The following is a 24,501-nucleotide window of genomic DNA, read 5'->3' on the forward strand; positions in this document are numbered from 1 at the left end:
TAGATGGAAGCAGCTCTATTCTTTTGATTCCTTATCATTAAGACCTCTGAAAGAAGATGTGTTGTGAAAATTTAGCCTTCATTGCAGGAAACTTGAATGCAGGTTCTCTTCCGATAGCTACTGGACAGTGGCTGTTTTTTATTCTGCATGTATATCATAGAGATATTAGCATTTTATCAATTATACATTGAGAGAAAGGGTCAAATTTATGTGGAAATTGATTACCTTTACATTCCCCTTTAGGAAGTGCCATTCTCATCATTTGTGATGGATAATGTGGACTTAAAATCTGATAATCAAACATTATATTTAGGTTAGCAACTCAATAGAAATCTAGCATGCATTACTTTGTAGATAACCCCATTTCCTCTCTGAGATAGATTAAAGTCAGAGCAAGAGAGATTTAAAATAAAACAAGAAGACATCAAATGGAAGATGGCATGATTTTTCTAGAATTTGCAATGGCCACTGACTGTAAAAGTCCCCACATTATCTCACTATTCCCATCAATCATGGTACTCGTCTTTCCTTTTCTGTAAATGCCACTTTCTATTCTTCACTTCCACCAGTTTGCTTGTTCCTGAGGTAAGGAAGAGGTAGTAAAGAGACGGAAAATGCCAAAGAAATCGCATCAAATACATTTAGCACACAACTGCAAATGGCTAAATACATACCATAAAAGTTAAGTAAAGACACATACACACCCTGATGAGATGTTTTGTTTATTTATTTTGTGTGTGTGCCATTTTGGAAACACAAAACTCATAAGATACAGCATCACTAATGCCCCTCCTATGATGTGTGTGAAGCATCTTTTTAAACTGTACAATGACATTGTTGTTCTGTTGACTGTGGTATGACAAGACATATTGTAAGGATTTGAAGGCAATAAAAAAGCTTGTTAGCCCACCATACCAGAAGGCCCTTGGCAGCTTTAAACCTCTGAGATAATAGAGCATTTCCTGATGCTGCACTACACACCGTAAAGGAGCAGGGAGAAAAACTGAGCGCTCTTTAAGTCACGTAGAGTTGTTTTGACAAACCAAGTTAGACTCAACACCAGGTGTTTTTCCTGTTTGGCATGTTTTACTTTCCAGGTTCTTGATAATAATACTAACACAGTGACTGGATAAAAACACTGTCTGCATGCATTTGTCAATTATTTCTCCTTAATACTGATGAGCAACTTCAATTATTTACCAAAAAATAAATAAAATAGAGGAATAACCTGACCATTTGCCGTTTGTGTTAATGGTTGTAGTTTCCACAGCTTTGGAAAAGTAAAGTTTTAGGTGGACAGAAAATCTTTCAGAAAAGCTGGAATTTTTTGAGGGTTGTTTTCTTGTCTTGTTTTTCAGCAGCCTTCATGCCTGAATTGGTAATTTGGGGATTCATGTAACTTTTGAGTTTTTACACAGTCAAAAGAGAAATAGAGATATATAACAAGAAACTTTATTGGGCAGATCATGTCTTTTCAATGTTATTACATTTTATTTGTTCCTGTTCACATACATCAAATCATTATACTAAATATTTACAAAAAAAATATAATTAACATTTTCTCACTGTCTGAGTCGTTAAGCTCCTTGTCTTTGCTCAGACTAACTTCATGCTACAATAAAAAATATCCTAGCAGTAAGAGGTGTCACAAATTGAGCATGTTTTTCTTGTTCTAATCATTTTTATCAGTATGATGTTGGCTTATCTTTACAATATTCATCTATTGGGAGAGCATAAGTCTTTTTTTTTTGTTGTCAAACTGACAAATGTATATTGTACCAACACAATACGTTTTTTTTTAACATGAAAATGCATTGTTTAAACAATATATTATGCATACTAGAAAATACATTTTTTATCTTGAATCATGATAGCTTTTATTTGCAAAAACTACCTTGGTTTCCTGTGTGGATTTTTTTTTAAATCATTCCCTTAATTTGGACAGGTATGATGATGGATTAACACTGTAGCAGATAATCAAATGGCTATGACGATGCACTGACATTCAACTATATGACATGCTTTATTATATATGACTTTTCACTTTCAGGCTGACTGGAAAGAATATTCCAGCTTCCGTCATCAGCAACAAAAACTGGCTGCGGCTGCACTTTGTAACAGAGAGCAACCACCGCCATCGAGGCTTCAGGGCTCAGTATCAAGGTAAAACACAGTTACTTCATTAGCACACTGTAACAAAAGCCCCCCTCCTTGATCGGAAAGGATCATGGCAGGAAAAAAGAAACACTCTGAAGGCTAATTACAAAACATGTTTTTGATCTTTAACTGAATATTCAACAGTTTGATTAACACCCTTTGTTGAGGGCATGAAGGATTTTTTTTTTCTGCCTCAGACTAAGATTGTCTTAATCAAATATTTGTTTAGTAGATACTGTATTCACCCTCTGGAAAATCCAACTTTATGAGCTCTTTAATTCATTGCCCTGATATTGTTCGTGGCATGGCTTTACAGTGTATGTACTGCATATGCTTGCAAAGCCTGGCCCCTAAAGTAGATATGAAACTATAAACTATAACAAATGCCTGGTAAATGCACAACAACATGCTGCAAACCTAGGAGTTAAAACACCTTGGTGTATCCTGCCAAAGCAATTTTTCTTATCTGAGAGAACATATAATTTCAGATTGCAGAGATGAGCTTTTCAGATTTCAATAAAAAAGCCTAACCACAGTTCTGTTATTTATGTGCAGTGGTGAGAAATTGTCCTAGCACTTTTGAATTCAAATCCCTTTGTTTTAGTTTAATACACCTTTTATTGCTGCTAGCCATTTGTTGGATGATGACCTCCACTTTCATTGTTTGTTTTGTCTTGAAAGTGTCCCCTGCTGTCTTTGATTAGACCTCATTAAGATACATATTGTAGCCGTCGTTGGCATACACTTTTATTCACCATGTTGTGTCCCTTAAATATTTAATCTGGTCTTTTCAATCAGTTATCATCCATTGTTTGTACAAAATAACAAAAGGAAGAATAAGAAGAAAAACCATCAAACAACAAAAACTGAAACTATTTAATTTAGAATTGCCAAGGCAATAACTAAAAAAACTTGCACAGCGTTAGTAGTTGGACTTTGATGTTTGCAAGACCAAGTGTTTTGAAGAGAAAGAAACATTGGTACTGTATCTTCTCACATCTAATACTGTAACTTCTTTTATCTAATGAACTCTTTCCATTGCTTTCAACCAGTGAAAAGCTCTGGAGAGCTTAAATCCAGAGGGGTAAAAGTATTACCAGGAAAGGACAACACTAACAAACTGTCTTTGAGTAAGTCTTTTATTTGTCTTATGAAACTGTCGTCATTGTTTTTATTTTTTTTATTTTATTTTTTAATGTAGCGCTTTTATTTCCGGGTCTTTGTTTCTTTCTGTCTCTTTCTTTGCTGCATCGTTTGGTAAAGGAATTAAGCTACAGTACTAGATTTTGCAGAAGTGCAGTCTCTTTTTCTTTCTTATGGCCCATTTTCCCTTACTGTCCTGGACATATTGTCATGATAAAAATATAGTCAACTAAATCAGTCCCAGTTATGTACATAGCACCGAGAGGATAAACTGGACTAAACTCTGCCTTTTTTGACTTCATAAATATGAAAGCGATACGCATGACTTATGTGTGGCATACACACACACGCACACAGCACCAGTCAAGGATGAGTGACCACTTCCTTGTCAGGTGATTTGTGTACTCTTCAGACAAAACAGAATGCATTGTAATAGCTCGCAGAGCTCAGTCATTAACATAAATTTGGAGCACTATTCCCTTTAACTCAGTGGAGTGCTAAAGACTTGGATGATAACAGGTTGTAATCTTTATTACCTTACACATCATAGATTCAGCACTCCATGGAAACATGAATAATGCAGAGGGCTGTAATCCTCTCCATGAGACAATGCTGTATATCATTAAAATACAAAGAGGAAATGCTTCATATGCTTTGTGGATTTATTGCTCATAATTGAACTCACAGCTGCACCACAACCTGGAAAAATTAGGTTCAAAGCTGATCAACTTCTTTTTTAAATGGAAAAAATGTACTGTATTGAGTTTAGCAGAGTTCACAATATTAAAGTTCCTTACGAAGGTAATAATTCCTCCCAAACATTCACTTTTTGACTCATTGCAGTAACAAACCTCAATGTCTTTTATTAGAATGTTTTGTGGCAGTTCAGTCCAAAATAGTACTAACTTGTTAAGTGGAAAGAGAGCAATATGCTTTTAAAAATGTACAAAGATGTCTGAAAGGAATGTCATGCATATGTATTCAGTCCCCTTGCACTTTGAATAATTTAAATGACTGTATGCTTTTTCATCTAAACCATCCTATTGTAGGTTTTACTGTTGTCAGGACAGTGTCCTGCTAGAAGGTGAACATTTGTCCCTTCCTGAAGTTGTTTGTAGCCTATAAAGCCAGGCATTTTCCATGCAATTTGAAAAGAAAAAAAAAGAAATAAATTGTCCCACTGTGACAGTGTAATTTAGTAGCGTCACCTGTCACACTGCACAATGGAAAATGCCAGACTTTGCAACTTGTTGCTGCAGCAGAATCATTAGTACCAGCATTAGAAAGGTTCGACAGACATATCAGCCCAGAAAGGATTGAACTGAAAGCCAGTGGCGTTAGTTATTGTTAGAGGCCGGCGCTTAACAGATGGAGGCGAATGAAGGCAGAGCAACTGCAGAAGCGCTCATGGCTGAGCAAGAAAGGATAATAATAGCACATCTGATGCTGCAGCAGTAACAGTGCGTGATTTTCCCTGAAAAGTTCTGACCCTTCTTGACATTTGTCGTAGGTCATCTTTTCTCGAGGAAGCATGAATCGGCCGTCGTGCTGCTGTCATTTTAAAATGACAACAGAACACCTATTCAAACTTCCAAACAGAGATTTTCTTCCATGAACAAAGATTTTATCTAAGCTGACTGTTAATCTTTGATTACTACTCCATGTCAGCCACATCAGTCAGGTGGACGCCTATATAGGTTTGTAGTTTTGTCAGATTTTTTCCATTTTCAGATAATAGATTAAACTCAATTGTGCTTCAAACTTTAACTGGACCGCATCTTATTCAACAGTATGAGAGTAAAAAGAGATGCTGGCAAATAAAAAATACATTTTTAGATTTTAGTCTTTTAAAAAGCTAAAAGAGTAAATGTCTTGAGTAGCAGTATGACTACTGATCAATATGTGATCAATTTTGTGAGTTTAATTCAACTAGATTTATTATCTTAATTTTGGGAGATATTAACTGGCCACCAATCACAACATCCACAAACATTTTACATTATCCGTCTCACCCACCTGGCTACCTTCTTGTCATTGTATCCTCTATCTAAAACAAATTCTCAATGGCTTTTCCCAGTTAAGCTCAATTATGATTAAAAAGTGTGACCGAGTGGGTTTTGTTTCTTCCCACAATCAATAACTCAAGGTTATTTAATCCCTTCTGGACACTGATAGATTTTCCTTGGTAAAATTGTTTTATTTTAACTTGGCAGTGGCTCCATCCTCAATCAATTGTGAATTCAGCACAATCCTCCTATGAAACGCACAATGAAACATCTCTTGCATTCAGAGGAGAGGTCAAATAGAAAAAAAATTATATAGATTGAATGTGTTTTTTCTTTCATGGAAACTGCTTTTTTTCTGAAAGTATGGAGTCTAAGGGAATCAAAGTGCCTCACATGCCACATTCTTGGTCCTTCTGCCCATGTTTAGTGAATGAAGGGGGAATCAAACAAGTGTCTAATTACTGTCCTGACCCCGGGGAGCCGGAGAATGGCAAACGGATTGGTTCTGACTTCAGGTTAGTCGATGTTTTTTACCTGAAGCAAATACGCTAAGATGTGGACAGTCAAAAGAGGCTGATAAGGATACAGGAGCTACTATCTGTGTTATAATTAGCATGAATGTGTCCAGTCTCTTGCTAACCATGTTAGCCTAAAATATTTATGAAATGCCTTTTTTAATTATAAAGCAGTAGATGCTTGATCCTTTCCGTGCAGTTTTATCATCTCCTATAGGTGTGTAGATATACACCCTTTAAATTATCGGCGTTTGTGATGTAAAAAAACAATGACAGCATGTTAAAGTGCCTTAAACCATTTTCCTACTTTTAATTTACAAATACAAAAAAAAATAAATAAATGAAAAGGTGCAATAATCTTGACTGCATAAAAGTGCTCACCCTAAAGATTTTGAGGTACCTCTCAATGTCCATGAACGCAAGTCGATTTTTCTGGCACACATGCACATACTGCTAATAGCTCTACTCAACACCTTCCTTCTTCTGGAGATGAAAACAGAGAACAAAGTAGTTTTTGGATCATTGTACATAAGAGATAAAGTTCCACACTGGACATAACAACACATCTCTCCTTACTGTGTATTTTAAAACCAAGTGTTTTTCTTTTACTTTTAAATGTTTACTGAAGATCCCAGATTCTGATGACAGCTCTTGTTAGGAAACCACAGATTTTCTGAATCCGTCTCAAAACCAATAATTTTTTCTTATGTCGTAAATTTTTACTTGGATTTGAATTTATGGTTAGACTTACAGTGATGGTGAATAATTGAACAGTTCTTTATTTTTACTAAAATTTTCTTTAAAGCTGATTCATATTTTGAACTGTTCATAATTTAATCTATCTTAATAAAAATAACAGTTCTAAGTAAAATGAACTGCACACTACGGTGCTGTCACCCATGTATTTCACTATTGACATTGGGTGATTGTGTTGCAGATCAGGCCTGAGAGTTTGCATTGGATGGAGTGCTTTTTGTTTTCCAGCCAAACTCATCAGTCCAGAAATCCAAAATTACAGGAGATTGTCACTTGCCAGTAAATAGAAAACATTCCTGCAGCTTTTTTAGTGCTTTTGTTGGCCTATTGGACGTCCCTCTGAAGTCTCCACTCTCATCCTCTGGGAACGTTTGTAATTTATAATGTAAATGTATTGACTGATAAGTATATTTAAACTCTGATGATACTTTGCAACCTGTATGCAAGCTATAGTTTTAGTTAGAGTTGAAAGAAAAATCCCTCTTGAACAACTAACTTTTACTTGTTATTATTAACAGAGGTTAATAATAATAATAATAATAATAATAATAATAATAATAATAATAATAATAATAATAATAATAATAATAATAATAATAATAATAATAATAATAATAAAGACATGCTGCCAAATTTGAATCTAAATATTTTTAAAGTTTAGTTGGGCGTGCACATTCATGCAGAAACAGTTATTGGAGCTTTTAATTATTTAATATTTCTTCTTCCAGTTAATTTATTTGCTTTTCACTTGAACTGTCCTAGAATAGATGTGAGATTTTAAGTAGAACGTTTTGAAGTGTTTCATCAAATTCAACTTTGGTAAAACATTTAAAAACCTAAAATTTTAATAGGCGATATGTTGCATGTACATGTTGGAGAGCTACTGCATGTGCTCTCAGAAGACATTGCTGCAGTGACTGTATATGTCATTATCTGTGAGTGACATGAGATAAATAGCGAATTAATTTTTTTTTAATCAGCCGTCATCTTTGGAAAATTGATTGCCTTTCTCAGGTGTTAATGGTATCTGTTATCTTTTCAGCATCGGAGCAACTGCTCAATTTACCTGTGACGACGACCATGTGCTGCAGGGTTCTAAAACGATTACCTGCCAGCGCGTAGCTGAAGTCTTTGCTGCGTGGAGCGACCACAGGCCCGTCTGCAAGGGTAAGCGTGGCTTTCCGAAGAGCTAATAAAACAGTTTGATTAAGGCAGTGCCTGTGGCTATAAGCTCTATGCAGATAGAGAAAAGTTCATTTCTGGTAATTATGCATGAAAGCCTCTGTTGCCGCACTCTTCCATTCCAAAATGCTTTAACCTGGTTTTCTGTGTTTTATATTACCTGGAGCACCCTTTAGAATTTGATTAATGGAAGCACAGCTAATAGGGCCTTTCTCTACTTGTGCAAACAATACATTATCCCTCAGTCATATTACAATGCAGAAGTCTGCAGTCTCTTACTTGGACATCATTTCCTTCAATATTTACACTGGGTTTGAAGAGGATTCTGGGTTCTTCAGGATACTACGTTGGTTGATTGATAATGTAGATACAAATAATAACATTTTTGAGTTCATGCTGAGCAGCATCAGTGCTCATGTGAATATGCACAAAGCTGACAAGTTGTTCCAGACATTTTGGAGAGATGTCTGAATTGGAAGATTTAAGGATTTTCTCCCCCCTCCTTGCAATCACAGACAGGCGAAACTCCGTTCAGGGCTCTTTTGGGGCTGTAATATCTTTTGCAGAGCTCCTTGTTCTTTCACTCACTAAAGATGTTTCTTCATGATCCTGTTTGTGTATTTGGAGACACTGTCACGCAGCAAACAATGTCTTCGGGAATGATCAGAGGCATTCCTGACAGTGTTGTGTGATAAGATTTAAAATATTTGGAAAGTCTGGAACTTTTGGGCAGTACTGTACTTTGTAAATGTCTTCAGTTTTGTGATTTTGTTCTCTTGCAGTGAAAACATGTGGGTCGAATCTGCAGGGGCCGTCTGGGACATTTACATCACCGAATTTCCCCATCCAATATGAGAGCAACTCCCAGTGTGTGTGGATCATCACTGCCAGCGATCCAAACAAGGTAGTAGAGCAAATTTTTATAAGTTTTAGTCTCTGTTATTTTACTTTTAGAAGTAGTAAATACCCTCTGGTTGTTTTTGTTCATGTTATGATCCTGTGATGAGCAGGTATGGAAGCAAATCATTTTTATAAATTCCACATAGCTTAGCATTGTAATATTGAAATAGTAAACATTTTCAGTTGCTAAGCATTCCCAAATTTTGCTAGGTTAAAGCAAAACATTTCAATGTATTTCATCATGTCGTATGAACAGTGTAATGCATAATTGTGAAGAGGAACAGAAATTACAAACATTGTAATAATAAAAGCTGAGTGGCATGTACTAGTGTTCTTCGCCCACATGTTGATACTTTGTATTTTTCCCTGTTCTCAAAACAGCTGTCAGATTGGATCAGGATCATCTGTGATCATACATTTACAAGTCTTGCCTCCAATTCTTAATTGCCTTGCCATCTGCACTTTGACTGAGCCATTCTGTCACAAGGATGCTTTGATTTAGCTCTTTCTATTGTAGCTCGGGCTGTGTGTTTCAGGTCGTTGTCCTGCTGGAAGGTGTCTCTCGGCCTTTTGTAGCCTCCAACAGGTTTTCTTCCAGGACTGCTCATTATTTAGCTTCCTCCATCATCCCATTATTTGTGACCAGGCAAAGACGGGCATCCTCACTGTAGGAACAATGTATTCTTGTGTGTCCCTTACATGGTTACATGCAGTTTCTTCACACCTTTACTACTGCCCTGGTGTTTTCCTTGATCTTTCTGTTTATGTATTTTCACTAATGTTCACACAGAAACCTTTGAGAGCTTCACAGAATAACTGTATTAATACTAAGATTAGATTGTACGGAAGTGGACTTTTTATTAATGCAGTGGTTTCTGAGGGCAAGAGTTTTTTTCACAGTTTTTTTTTAGGGGATATGAAGAGTTAAGTAAAGTTCATTGACACTGTCACATCAAACGTCTGCTGTGGATTTTATTTGTTTGACCTGGCAGTCGGTGGTTGAATAATTTACTTCATTCATTGAGAGCAACAGACTCAGAAAAGCCCATCAGGAGTAAAGCTTAAACCTAAAAGGAAGAGATTGCAGCTAATGGTCATAAACATCTCTCTACAGAAATCTTTCCAAGTTTCTCTGTTAAGAGTAAGTCGAATAATTCGGGGTGTTTACTAAGTGAAACCGTCCCAATAATCAGTAATCAACCAATGAAGACTCATTTAGAATCCTCTATGACCGGTGGCTACCATAGCTTTGTGCCACTGTCCTCTCTCCTTGGCAAACAAGGCTTTTTCTTGGCAGTAAAACTTAGTCCATTAGTGTTATTATGGTAATTATGTTTCTGTCTGCATTGTAATGAGGCTGCTATACATGGACGGTGCACAGACATTGTCCTCCCCCTGGCCAGAAAAAAGAGGGCCTTAGGATGAGCAGGCAGTCATTTTGTTTGTCATCAGCAGATGTGACTTTAGTGTCATGAACACATTCTTCCTGCCACTGGTAATCCAGGCGAAGTCTAGGCCCAAATATTGTATCTCACTGGCAAATCTCTCTTCTGCAGACTGATTAATGTGATTATGTTAGCAGCTGTTGCCAAATCGATTTCTTAGTATACTATCTTTTTTAATATTATTTATGATTTGTACCTTTTGTTCATCTTGATAAATCAACAACATCCAAAAAAAGATATGTCTGGGGAAATACAGAGAAGCAAATATAAAGACTTAAATTTGTTTGGTGGAGTTTGATTTATGGTGCTGTTCAATTTGTTTATTCCTTTTGAATACTGTTAGCAGAACATTTATTTACAGAGATATATAGGATGCTAACACACTCTTTGATAAAGTCTTAATCTAGTAGCTTTTCAAATTTATTTTAAATTTTATGACTGTTTTTCTTTGAATTTTTTCAGAGTTTAGGGATGTTTAGTGCATATTTCTTTGCTGCATTAGAATATATGGTGTGTTATGCAAGTATTTGAATTGTGGGTTTGGGAGAACTCTTAAGCTGTTATAGAACTGCTTGATCAAATATGTTGCTGTCTACTCTACCAAATGGATATGGCATTTAATAGACTTTTCCTTTGTAGAATAGAGTACCCACCTCCAGAAACATTTTCCCAAAAGGGAATTTATGGAAATGAGCAACTCTGGTTTGGATTTCATAGAAATGAGATGGTGACTTATCTAATAGTAGAGATGTATTTAATTTATTGTGGATATTCTTTGAAAGCATTTGACTATTTAAGTACATCTGAATAACTTTTAGGTTGACTGCATGAATGGTCCTATCTGAGCGTTTTAGTGTCGCTGGTTGACTTACAAAAATTTCCAACTCCCACATTAAATGGTCGATATCAAGACTTTCAGACATTTTCAAAAGGACAAAATGGTAGAATAATGTTAATAGAATATAGTTATTTCACCAAATATTCACAAACTCAATAAATCAGTATTTACTGACACTACAGTAATTTAATCTAATTTGTATAAATTAAGACCAGTATTCCTTTGAATTTCAAGACTTTTTAAAGAATTTAAAAACATTTTTTTTGTTGTGTGAATTACAGGTGATACAGATCAACTTTGAAGAGTTTGACTTAGAAATTGGTTATGATTCACTAACCATCGGCGATGGAGGAGAAGTTGGAGATTCTAAAACTATAATTCAAATGTAAGTAAGAAATATTTTCATCTTTATAAGGCCCATCATCGTGTTTTTAAATTGGTGGAAAAATGTCAGCCAAATTATTGAGACATTTTCTGCTTTTGCAGCCACCAACAAGCTAAAGGCACAATTCTGGCTGGACAATATTACCACTGGATATTTGACAAATGTAATTATCAGAAATGATAGAGTACATGTGAACTAGTTGGGATCCTGCCACAGACTTGACTGTTAAGTGCAGGCTCTGGATTTTGCAGAGTTGAGGTTGGGCTATTCTGTATTACTACTCTGCTTCATCCATTCCTAAACCAGTTCTGATGTGTTTGGGCCTTCTTTTGGCCATTAATGTTGACAATGATACTAGTGTTCCAGTAGTCACCAGTTCATTCTGGGCCTGAAATTTGATGGTTCTCAGATTGTTCTTCAGCATAAGAAGCAAAACTGCTATATTTCTGATAGTGTTTGACGGTTGAAGCTTGGAATAACATAGTCCATTTGGACAAATTTTCATACTTCATTTCAAATGGATGGATCAGACTAGCATAAACCTTCTGAAATGGTCCTGATGCATGTCATGTACTGGTCATGCTCTAATACCAGTTTACGACATGTGGTCAAATATCTTGCTATAATTATGTTTGTAGCTTGTAGTAGATTGCAAAAGCATATAACTGAGGTTTAGATTGTAAGTAAATATTTGATCATAGGTAGTTGGTGAAACTGTATGTACATATCCGAGGCTGCAAGTGAAGTTTTGACCATATGTGATTTTGAAAAGAATCATGCTTGTTCAGCTGAAGCAAAATTTACAATTATTCCAACCTGGATAAAGAATTATTCAAATGAATAATTTTAGATCTCCAAATTAATACGACATTATGCCCGTGTGTTTAAAGGGTTTGTAGATGTAACACAGCATGTGAGTGGTATTGTGCAAGGATTGTTTGATCCCATAGTTCTTGTGTCTTATCTGCAGGCTGAGTGGGAGCTTTGTCCCTGACCTGATAGTAAGTATGTCCCATCAGATGTGGCTCCATCTCCAATCTGATGAGAGTGTGGGCTCAATAGGTTTCAAGATCAACTACAAAGGTACACAAGGTTTAATGGTGATATTATTCTATAAGGCCTTTGTCTTTGTGTCTGGCATTATCTACCTCCCTGTTACTGTCTGGTCTGTCTGATTTCAAAATCTATTTCTCAACCTAAACTGACTCTGTTCTGAGAACATAGAGAATATCAAGAAAAAGGTTTTTAAAGCTCTTAAACGGACTGAATCTTCTACTTTCACCCTCCATCCATCCTACTATCTTCCCCTTGCCTACAGAGATTGACAAAGATAGTTGTGGTGATCCCGGTACACCTCTATATGGCTACAAAGAGGGCAATGGATTTTTAAATGGGGATGTTCTTCGCTTCAAATGCCAGTTTGGATTTGAGCTCATTGGGGAGAGGATGATTACTTGCCAAAACAACAATCAGTGGTCAGCTAATATCCCCATCTGCATATGTAAGTCTGGACTAATCTTTTTTTCTTTTAATGGCAAATAAAGCAGTGACTAGTATATTATGAACATTCACAATAACTCTGAGCTATTGGGGGATTAATTACACTAATGTTAACTGAAAATGTAGCACACAGTTGGTAAAGAGCCAAAATGTATAATCGTAAACTAATAAGATATGGATTTGGGGTTGCACTGAAAGAAGAAAATGATTGTTTTTCTGCACTCATGTAGAGTAAAGGGCAACATGTAATATGTAGTACTTCAACATTTGCCATGACAGAATCCCTGTCTTTGCTTTAGATAGATAGAACAATATCCATTACACAAAATCCCTGTTTTGCAATGCTGTATTCTCATGCAATTTTACTGCAACATGGCCACTCTCCATGCAGTTTCAGATTTCTCCAGCTACTCCGTTCTCATGAGAGCTGTGCTGTCTCCTGATTTCTGAGCTACTTACACAATTGCAACATTGTTCTGCTGGAATCGCTGTGCACAATTCTGTTATGGCACAATGCACCCTTTAGAGAGCAATGTGGCCTGTGAGAGATGCTTTAATACAAATAACTGTAGTTGCATCAGTGAAGTTTTATAAATCCTCGCTCTTGTCTTTTCCATGTTCTATCATACAGTTCCCTGTTTCTCCAATTTCACCGCGCCCATGGGGACAGTACTGTCCCCTGATTACCCAGAGGGCTACGGGAACAACCTTAACTGTGTGTGGCTGATTATCTCTGAACCTGGCTCGAGGATTCACTTGGCCTTTAATGACTTTGACCTGGAGCCTCCCTACGACTTCCTCACAATCAAAGATGGGGATCAGTCAGAAGCAACGATGCTGGGACGTTTTTCAGGGGCTGAAGTTCCTTCACACCTGACATCCAACAGCAACATTTTGCAGCTGGAGTTTCAGGCTGATCATTCAATGTCAGGAAGAGGCTTCAACATCACCTACAGCAGTGAGTAATATATTTTTTTTAACTTGCATCTTATATACTCTTATACCTAAAATCTTTTAAAAAAGAAATACATTATTCAGTACTTTAAAAGAATATGAAAACATGCATGACTAAAAAAACCCCCACAAAAACTATATTGTTCCGGATTCCAACAAAAGAAATGATGCAAATCAATATTTTGATTTACATAATTTATTTTGAAAATGGAGACTGTTCCAGCAATCAGCAGATGAGACCCAGGTTAAACCCTGTAGTGGTCATTGGTCTGTCATGAGGCCACTATAGAGAAAATCAACCTAACATATGCATTCATTTAAGAGTAATATAGAGTTTATGTATCTGGCCAATGGAATGAAGCCAGAATACCTGGAGACATTTTGCGAACTCACCTTAATAATATGCAAATGTTCACACAGAAATGCCTCAGCCATGAAACAAAGATGCTTATCACTAAATCCTCTGCACAACCTTATAAAATATGAAAACATCTTTAACCTGCAGCACAAATTAAATGGACTTGTAAATCAAATCATTAAAATAAATCTTAATTCTCAATGCTGTTCTACATCTTACTTAAATCCACTCACTGTGTTTTCAAACATATGGATATTAACAAAGAATAGCTCCTTAGGGATACTTTGCCAGTCCGTAACTGCATTTGCATTTGGCTAAATCTGGTCAGGCAGTAAATCTTTACACACTTAATAATAATGTGCTTAAGTTTGACTTTTCTCACGTTGTCAAAAAAGAAAAAAAAACTGTTCCCTGGTGATCCATAAATGTACATCAGAAAGCCCCTTCAGACTTATTCTTAAGACTTGTTTTTCTTTTTTATTTAATTTGTTCAAAGGGTTTTCCAAGAACAGATCTTGCCTTTGTGAATGGTTTTTTCTTCTTCTTTGGCAAAGTCTCATCTAGCCTTTCTTTGGGCTTGAGACTCATGAATGGTTGGCACCTTGTGGTGAGTCCACTCGATCTGCTCTTCTCAAGTCCTTCCTTGATAGTAGATGTGGATAATGACTACCTCCTGGAGGGTATTGTTCTCTTGGCTGGCTTTATTTTTTCACAGAGATGGATGCTGGTGCCTTTGATGGACACCCAGGACCTGTGTACGTGGCCAACCTCAATACTGCCTTCTCTTTTCCTCAGAATGTACCAAACAAAACAGCCTTGGTCATAGCACTAACTTTGAATAATAATTGCGAGGCTGTAATTGCCCAATCAAAATAAAAACAGGCTAATAAAAAAAGAAACACCTACCGTATTTGAAAAGTGGAGCAATTATTTTTATTGAATGGATTTAACTCCGAATTAAGCATTTTCAAGATAAAGACAGCAAAGAAAGATGGAAAATGGAAAAATATTTCTATTCAAAGACTTTGTTATATCATATCCAGTGAAGGGGAAGGTTTGAAAGTGAATCTGGAAATGTATGGATTTTGTTTTTACATGAGAAAATATGCAGGGACAATTAAACACATTCATTATTTAACCAGAATATGAGAATGTTAAACCCATGTTTTATTTATTGCTTCATTAATTAATTCAGTTAATTACCTTATATGGCTGAAATTAATTTGTCCTCAAAGCAGGATGTGCAAAAATAATTAGACAATACAAGTAACTATGAATTCATTATTAGTTCACATCTGATTATTAATGCATACACCAATATTGTTCTGGTACAAAAATGCATATTTTTGTTTTACAAACAACCTCACTTCAGCAAAAATTAAACTTAATAGTCCAATAACAATTACAAAAGAAAACTGCCATCCCATTTTGCTTTCTTTGCTTACATGCTACGATATATTTCACTGGTTGATGCCAACCCGCAAGTCTTGGAGTGGAAGACTTTCTAATAATCCTATTTACTGCAAGGGACTACTACTACTACTTTTTTTTAAATCTACAGCTAAAATTATTCTTTCTCTTTAAGCTTGGTTCCTCATTGTTGCAACCTTGCTCATGCCTTCGATGTTACATCTTGTTTCTGTCTTCTTCTTACAAGCTTTTGGGCATAATGAGTGCCCTGACCCTGGCATACCTCTAAATGGAAGGCGCTTTGGGGACGATTTCCAGCTGGGTAACTCCATCTCTGTGGTTTGTGAGGAAGGTTTCATCAAAACACAGGGAGCTGACACCATCACATGCCAACTAGAAGACGGGAACGTAATGTGGAGCGGACCAATTCCCAAATGTGAAGGTACCGGAACAGACGAGTTAATGATTATGTGGATTTTGGATAGATACATCAGCAGTTTAGTCAGAAAGGAGAACAGGAAATAAAGGAACATCTGAGTGGGTTTTCTTCACCACACTCAGGAAACATATTTCTAGTAATTTGTTAGGTTATAGTAGTTTGGTGTTCAATGCTATATGTTCCTTTCATCTTTTATGTGGGTTCAAAATCGTTCATTATCTCACAATATGTCCATGTTTGTCCTTCCCTCTCAATCTTTTCCATCATGAAAACCCATTTTTTCTCTGCTCCTCCAGCTCCTTGTGGGGGTCACTACTCAGGGCCATCTGGTGTCATTCTCTCTCCGGGGTGGCCGGGCTACTACAAAGATTCTCTGAGTTGTGAGTGGGTCATTGAGGCCGAGGCAGGACGCTCTATCAAGATTAGCTTTGACAGGTCTGTATGAAACTACTGAAACAACTCGAGCATGGAAACAAACAGACACACACTTACACAAAGACATATAGAAATTGATCACAGGCAATGTACTAGTATATGAAAACACATACACTTCAAGTAAATACATTTGCACGTACAGCTTTTGACCAATACTCCGCATGTAAATGGCTTAACCTTCACTCTGGAAATCTGTGATAGAATTCAGAAAACAGATGTGGGCGAGACGTTAAAAGCCTCAAGTATTATTTTTTGTCTTTCTTGTAGTAATGACAGATGTAGCACCTTATTGTTCCTCTGCATTTTTTTAATGTCAAAACCTCAAGCTTCACATAAAGAAAGGCATAATTCTTAGATGGAAAATGATGTATTGTTTTCAAAATATTTACACAAAGGAAAACTCTGAAAGTGCCACATATGTTTGTATTCAGCTGATTCATTGCTAGGGCCACCTTTTGCCACAAAAGCAAATCTCCACATCTTTCTTGCCAGAAGATGATAAAATAAAGAAAATCACTTTTGGCAAAAATGACTTATATCACTATTTAAAGAAGATGAGAATATAATATAATTTGTGAGGAAGTGCAGACAATGTAGCATTTTCTTGTAATAAAATGTTGCAGCTCTAATTTCATTGTGAATTTATTTGTAGTGTTTTTCCCCAACAATATTGATTCGTTTTTGCTGAAACCCTGCACTAATGGCAGCTGTTTGATGTGGAGACCGGAGTGTGGCTACAGATTCATACCATGTCATATTTCCAAGATGCCCATTGATCTTATGCTGTTGCAATAATCAGCATGATTGCTTGCCAGCCATGTCTCATCTTTCATTACAGAATTAGTATGTTTTTTGTAGCAAACTGTAGGTAGTGTTCTGAATACAAACATTCCTTCTCTTTTTCCTACTAATCTTTGTTATCCTTCTACCCCTAAGGTTTCAAACTGAGCTAAGTTATGATTTTCTGGAAGTGCACGATGGTCCAAACCTGCTTTCTCCTTTGATTGGCTCGTTCAATGGAACCCAGGTCCCTCAGTTCCTGTTTAGCAGCAGCAACTTCCTATATCTGCTTTTTACAACTGACAACAGTCGATCAAACAGTGGCTTCAAGATCTTCTATGAAGGTGAGAATGTATTGCTGCTTTATGTGGTTTACTTAGAAATTGGGAACGTATTATGTAATTAATAATGCTTTGGTACAAAAAGGCTAACTTGACGCATGTAGGGTGGCGCACCGGGTGGGGAGGGGTTAAGTGGTTGACATGCTTGGAACCTGTTAGAACTGCTTGCAGTTCTTCATTAAATAACTTTATTTTTTTAATGTAAGTTCTTATAAAACATTAGCATAAAAATAATATGCTGCAAAGGTTAATTTACTACACTGCATACCTGAAGAGTGCGTATTTCAATAAAATTCATAATTTTTTTCAAGTATTATGCATTATTGAAATTTAAGTAAGATGAAGTTAGTCAAGTGTGCCCTGAGTAAATATAAAAAAATGGAAGAATAAAACCAATCTTTATTACAACATCTTCCTGAAGTAGATGTTGAGTACTTCTTGGAGTGTAAATCTAATTGCTGTATTGTTTGCATCATTTGCCCTGTTTTCATCAAATAGTCTCTGAAAGGATTCATTAGGACTGCTTGTGGAGAGCTTTTACCTTTTTTTTTTTACTATGGTAAAGCTGTTTCTTGAGTTAACATTTTGCTCTTCTACCTGTTTTCATGTGAAGATAACAAATGCAGCTTGCCTTGTGGTACAGTCTATACTGTCAGTCTTGCTAAAGCTACAAGAAGTAGGGTTAATTAGGGGAGCAGTATGTTTGTCATGTTTTCAAGTTACTTTGTTTATGTTTTTCTGCTGAAAGTGAAACACTTGTGGTGTTTCCTTGCTTGGTGCATCAGTGAATCAACTAAATCATGTAAGTTTCTGTTTGCAATTGAATAAAGGAGCCAACATAACGTGTTGACTCTGAGCCATTACATAGGAGCTCTGTGGTGGTAAATAAAAATTATCCATCAAGCCTCGGAGCAATCTAGGGTAGAGCTCTGTGGTGCAAAATGTAAAAGTAGGAATAAGTTTCAACAATATTAAGGTTCTTGTTTAAAGAAAAAACATCGACCTAAGCTTGCAGCTTAGACTCCAAATGACAAATATCCAATGGTCAAAATGTATTCTTGCACTTTGCTGCTTGTCATGAGGAACACTTGTTTGTATGTAAAACAATTCACATTGCTGCTGCATCAACAAATCTGCCAGATCAGGAAGGCATTCACTCTCGAATGTGTACAATTTTAGGGAAATTTGTATGCTAAGCTTTCTTTCTTCCCAGGTCATTATGCTTACACGGTTAGCCTTTGAAAAATCACACAGTAAAAGATTCAGGACATAGTGTGATTCATTTTCACAACAGTTTGCACTAGCACCATTATTCGTGTCATTCTGATTTGATTCATAAGACAAAGTTTGCTATTATGCCTGTATTATTGACTGAAAGCAGGCCACAAGTGCCCTTGTCTTATTATGTTTTGCTCTCAAGTGCATTTCTCTTTTGTTGATGAGGCCATTGAAAAGCAATAACAGTAAGATCATATTAGCTTCTTCTATTGGTATTTTGGATATATCTAATTGCTGGGATACCAAGGGAAACCTTGCTGACTTCATTTGTAAAAAAAATAAGGGTGAATTATTCAGTAAATACACTGAGGCAGCATAAGACTGCATTGATTCCCTTTATGTGTATGAAACCTAAACTAGTTCAGTTACAAAGCAACCAAAAAAAAAAAAGAGTTTGATTAAAGTATTTGCAGAACAAGACATTTTGTGCACTAAAGAAAGTTGCTTATATTTGTGGGAATTTTTTAAAAGTAATTTCTGCAACTTAAAGGCTAAAACCATTGTGGCCAAGTGTGTATAAATGTGCTTTATCTGTCAAAAGGACATTATTCCAGAAGTCTGGCTCATTCAGATGTAGCTCAGCATGTACAGTAAGTCATAATGCCACAATGTTTTTAACAGTTTGTCATTCAACTGTTCCAAAAAAGAAGTTGTTTAGATTTATTTCAGATTAAACTCCCACTAAGTAAATTTTATTTATATAGCAACTTTCATAGATAAAAACCACAAAGTGGTTTACAGATGAAACAAATTAAAACAAAGATACAGATGAAACAAAATGAGAGGATAATACAAGCTATATATGTTCACATACTAATTGAAGCCTGTACACTATGTGTCTTTTTGGATTTCTCCCATCTGAGTTTTGGACAAGCTGATCATGAGGGGAATTTGCTTGGATGTCGACTCTTATAATAGGCATATCTCATCTTGTAAACCCTGATATCTCCATCCATTTTCTTTACACCCTTCTTCCCTAATGGGGTCGGGAGGGTTGCTGGTGCCTATCCCCAGCTAACGTACCGGGCGAGAGGCGGGGTTCACCCTGGACAGGTCACCAGTCTGTCGCAGGGCAACACAAAGACATACAAGACAAACAACCATGCACACACACACTCACACCTAGGGAGAATTTAGAGAATTAACCTGACAGTCATGTTTTTGGACTGTGGGAGGAAGCCGGAGAACCCGGAGAGAACCCACGCATACACAGGGAGAACATGCAAACTCCATGCAGAAAGACCCCGGGCCGGGAATCGAACCCAGGACCTTCTTGCTGCAAGGCAACAGCTCTACCAACTGCGCCACTGTGCAGCCCCAACCCTGATATCTCATAACAGATTTTTCCAGACTTTTAGTCTTTAAAGTTGCTTCTTGAAGACATTGCTGATGTCATTCCTCTGGGCATCATGACAAAAGCCTGTTTTCTCCAGGCCTGCGAATTGTTAAAACACCTGGTTTCATAGATTTGGTCACACTATTTGATTGGCAGTTAATCAAGTATGTTAATTAGCAATACCTTGGTGCTAGTTATTGCTTAAATGCCACGGTATCAGCTTTCTGTTCTATGTTCTTCAAAAGCACCTTCACTAATGACTTTGTGGAATCTTCTGTATTTTTTTTGTACATTTGAGCTTGGATTTAATTATTTTAAGAACCTAGAAAAAAACCTCATCACTTTTATTTATTTATGCTTTATAAAACCTTGAATTGAAACAGGAAATGCTTTGTTTGCCTAATAATGCTCTCAATGCAGACTTTGCAAATGCTTTCTTTAGAAAGAGACTGATGGAGGTTGCTTTTTTTCTGTGTATCTGAGCTAAAAATAAAGGTTCTGAAAAGGCTTTCTTAGAATAGTCTCCCTGCCAATGACCTGACAACTGCTTACACATCTGTTGCCAGTCATTTGCCTAAAATCTGAATATTTTTAGTGCATCAAAAGCAACCCTACCTGGAAGAAAGCCAAATGGAAGTCGTGAAAATCACAGGAAAAATGGGGCCATCTTTTCCCTCCTAATAGAGCTGAAATTTCCACCAGGGCACTCTGGAGGCAAAACAGCCATGACAGTACTTTTTATGAAAGCCAAGTGTAGAGGTCCAACATTTTCAGTGAACAGAAGAGAGTATATTTGTACAGCTTCTTGAAGGTCATAGCCTCAATTCTGCCTCCCCGAGAAACAAGGGGCCAGTAATGCTGAACACAACCTAACATGCACCTTTGACCCTTTCTTGGTAGGCTAGTTGATGGTTTATCAACAGTAACAAAAAAACAACAGAAAAGGTGCAAACACCACTGCTAAGTTTTCAGGCTTTGTTATTTATTAATTTTATTGATGTATTTATATATTTCATGGATTTATTCATACCATAGGATACTATATATATATAGTTTAATATATAACACACAGTTAGTGTGAGAGTTGTTCTGACACCAGAGTTTAAGTACAGGATTGAAGTTTATGTAATTGTAAAAAGAGCACTAAAAAGTTGTATTTTCATATTTGCATCACAAAAGTTCAACGATATCTAATAGTAAACATTTAACGGATCACATATATTTTCATCAGTTAGATTCTAATGTCTGCACAAACGATTACACTAAATGCAAGTAGTAGTTTTTCAAATGATTTGAGGACAAAAAGACATTTCAACCAAATGTGACAAAGTAATTGCCTTCAAACTGAACAACTGGTCGCTCTACCCTTGGCAGCAACAAGGGCAGTCATGAATGTGTGATAACTAGCAATGAGTCCTTTGGCCAATTCTTCTTTCCAAAATTGTTTTAGTCAGCTAGATTAGTGGTTTGTCAACCATGACCAAGTTTATGGCACAACCCTGCAATCAGAGTTGAGTCAGAACTAAAGATCCCTTCAAAACATTGCCTTTTAAACCAAAAGCCAGAAAATTACATTTAATCAAGGTCTTGAAAAAACAAATAGCTCAATACTATCACATCACCGCAACCATACTTATATAAGATGTAGTAGAAAGCACAAAGTTATTTATATATATATATATATATATATATGTATATGTATATATATATATATATATATATATGTATTTGTATATATATATATATATATATATATATATATATATATATATATGTATATATATACATACATATTTTTGGGAAACATGAAACATACGTTTTTTGTTTGTTTGTTTGTTTGCTTTGTCAGCAGTGGTTTACCTTTGAAAATCTTACATACATGCCATTTTTGTTGCAATCTCTGTTATTTCACATGGGGCCGTGTTGGTAGTTTATAGTATTAATAGATTAAATCATATTTTAAAACTCATTTTATATATTTAAACAGCACAATTTTTAAGAAGGTCAAATACTTTTTACATCACTGCCAGTATGAAAAATAGCCTTTTCACAGAGTCATTCTTACTTGAGTACTTGCACCTAGAAAAGACTCATAATAACAGGGAGGTCTTTCACAGAGAACCACAAAACATTCAGGAAATGTTGACCTTTTTTTTTTAACTTTCTGTAAACAAGCTCTCTTAAAAAATAAAACAAAACCATTTTAACCGTGTCATACTTAATAAGGAATGTTTGTGTTTATGTTCTAGTGGTAACACTGGACACTTACTCCTGCATGGATCCTGGCATCCCGGTGAACGGTTTGCGGTTAAGCCATGACTTGTCCATTGGCTCGACCGTGTCCTTCCAGTGTGACCCTGGATACAGACTGAGCCATGAAGAACCACTTGTTTGTGAGAAGAATCACTTCTGGAGCCATTCACTGCCTACTTGCGATGGTATGTTGAGATGTGCATTTCAGCACATGGATCAGTCTCATTACTGAAACACAAAAAGTGCAGCTTTGATTTATCCTTTTGAAACACATCTATTAAAAAGGCTAACAACATAATTAAAAAATTATTTGTAAAAAGAAAAATCAATAACATTTAAAATACAAATACTAATTTCTGCGTGCATTGTTAACCTTAGTTGCGAGTCCTTGTGTGAAGCGTTATGAGTAGCCTAGAGCAGCATTGACTATCCAAATGGATTCTTGTCTCTGCTTTATAACACGGTGTTTTAATCATAAAAGACATCCAGTTTTGAAAACATTGTTTTCTGTAAGGAATCATGGAATGGATTGGGCATGTAGTGTACCGTAAGGTATTTGCCACACGTTTACCTCCTATACAAAGTCATTACTCTTATTAAGATTACTTTATTTAGAAAATTCATTTGACAAGCGATAAGCATCCTATTGGTTGAGAAGCTGACATCATTCTGGTTTCCTAAGCAGACAGCCAGACTAATAAAGCAGCTAATATCTGCACAACTTCTATGTTTACTTGAACGCTATTACTGAATTTAACAGATGTAATTTCACCGTAACAATGTTATTTTGACAACGGTAGTAGTAATATTTTTTCCTATTTGAAATATAGGAAATTAAATCATGGTATGTATTGTTTCTTTTTTATATAGTTATTGCAAAACACATCTGTAGCATTTTATCTGTAGTGTATTAACTCAAGATTATCTTGCTATGAAGAGATGATAGAGATAAATAATGCAAGTCTCTCAAAGAGGAATTTCCCTTAAAAATACTTTGGGGTATATTCTAGGTATGTCTGTGTGGTGCCAACTGGCTTGGCATGCTGCATGTGGAGTAATAATTTGCCTCGCATACCTATCAACTTTTAATGACTTCATGTAATGTTGGCTCATTAATAAATTAGCCGTTTTTTTATTTGTGAGTAATGGTGCAAGTCTGGATGTTTTGTGGTCTCTTAAAAACCCAGAGGGTGAAAGGAAGAACCAGGAGGGGTTGGAAACATGCAGCTGTGGAGCCCAAGGCTTTTTACTTCTCTCCCCCAAACATGAGCTGATGCATATTACTCTGAAACTATATGCATGCATGTGTTGTTTAGAAGGCATATGTGCATTTGCCTGTTTTTACTCTTAAAGTAGGAAAATACCATAGTCCAAAACACAACATCACTAGATAAATAAATATCTAAAAAAAAATACAAATCTTAACAAATTCCAGAAATGCTTGATTTGACAAGCATTGTCTTTGAGCTGAATTGACTTTCTAGTTAAATCTCAGTGACGGCATGAACAAACATTTACGAGTTCAAGCCATATCCAATTACTCCACTTAACCTTCAGCCACATCTGGCATTCACCTCCCAGTGTCCATCAGCCACCGATGAGGAAAGAAATATCTCATTAACTTCCTTTGAGAGGATAAAATGCATCCTGGAAGTAAATTAAGCCAGTCACATCATTGTGGTAGCAGCATTAGTTTTGACAGCATCCCTTGTTTTCACATTTTTACTGGCTCAGTCTTAAAGAGTTACAGCTGGATTATAGAACCTAACCATAATAAAAAAGTTGATAAACACTGAAAATCCCTTTAAAGATGTGATTATGACTGAGGTTTGTTAATTACATGGGCAAAGTCAATGACTTGATGTGCTAGATGGAGAACTTGTCAATAATTGTTATGGTCAGATGAATTTATCTGTACTGTATTATACATACATTGTAATTGTACATGAGTCCGACCACAACATTGAGTTGCATAGGAGGAAAATGGATTCCCTTGAATTGAGTTCAGACACAACATGGCTCAAGTTTTCTAAGCTTTTTAATGATGTTTTCTGATAATGCTTTTGTCAGCCTTAAGATTCCACAACAGT

At 36.1% G+C, this 24,501-nt stretch overlaps 1 protein-coding gene across 5 annotated transcripts in view; it reads left to right on the plus strand.

Annotated features, from left to right (window-relative positions):
- Nucleotides 1-24,501, plus strand: part of LOC122830488 (CUB and sushi domain-containing protein 3-like) — a 240,494-nt gene that overhangs the window by 67,821 nt on the left and 148,172 nt on the right. For 3 of the 5 annotated variants that reach the window (XM_044115818.1, XM_044115821.1, XM_044115820.1), the window contains exons 6-18: nt 2,051-2,163; nt 3,210-3,287; nt 5,734-5,821; nt 7,620-7,744; nt 8,542-8,663; nt 11,224-11,327; nt 12,298-12,410; nt 12,646-12,828; nt 13,459-13,785; nt 15,797-15,991; nt 16,285-16,423; nt 17,360-17,547; nt 22,408-22,596. In XM_044115818.1, the coding sequence (XP_043971753.1) occupies nt 2,051-2,163; nt 3,210-3,287; nt 5,734-5,821; nt 7,620-7,744; nt 8,542-8,663; nt 11,224-11,327; nt 12,298-12,410; nt 12,646-12,828; nt 13,459-13,785; nt 15,797-15,991; nt 16,285-16,423; nt 17,360-17,547; nt 22,408-22,596 (1,964 nt within the window). The remainder of the gene's footprint in view (nt 1-2,050; nt 2,164-3,209; nt 3,288-5,733; nt 5,822-7,619; nt 7,745-8,541; nt 8,664-11,223; nt 11,328-12,297; nt 12,411-12,645; nt 12,829-13,458; nt 13,786-15,796; nt 15,992-16,284; nt 16,424-17,359; nt 17,548-22,407; nt 22,597-24,501) is intronic. The other 2 variants (XM_044115822.1, XM_044115823.1) reach the window with 1 other exon arrangement.

Source organism: Gambusia affinis, linkage group LG05 (genome assembly GCF_019740435.1).
Source record: "Gambusia affinis linkage group LG05, SWU_Gaff_1.0, whole genome shotgun sequence".
Lineage (NCBI taxonomy): Eukaryota > Metazoa > Chordata > Actinopteri > Cyprinodontiformes > Poeciliidae > Gambusia > Gambusia affinis.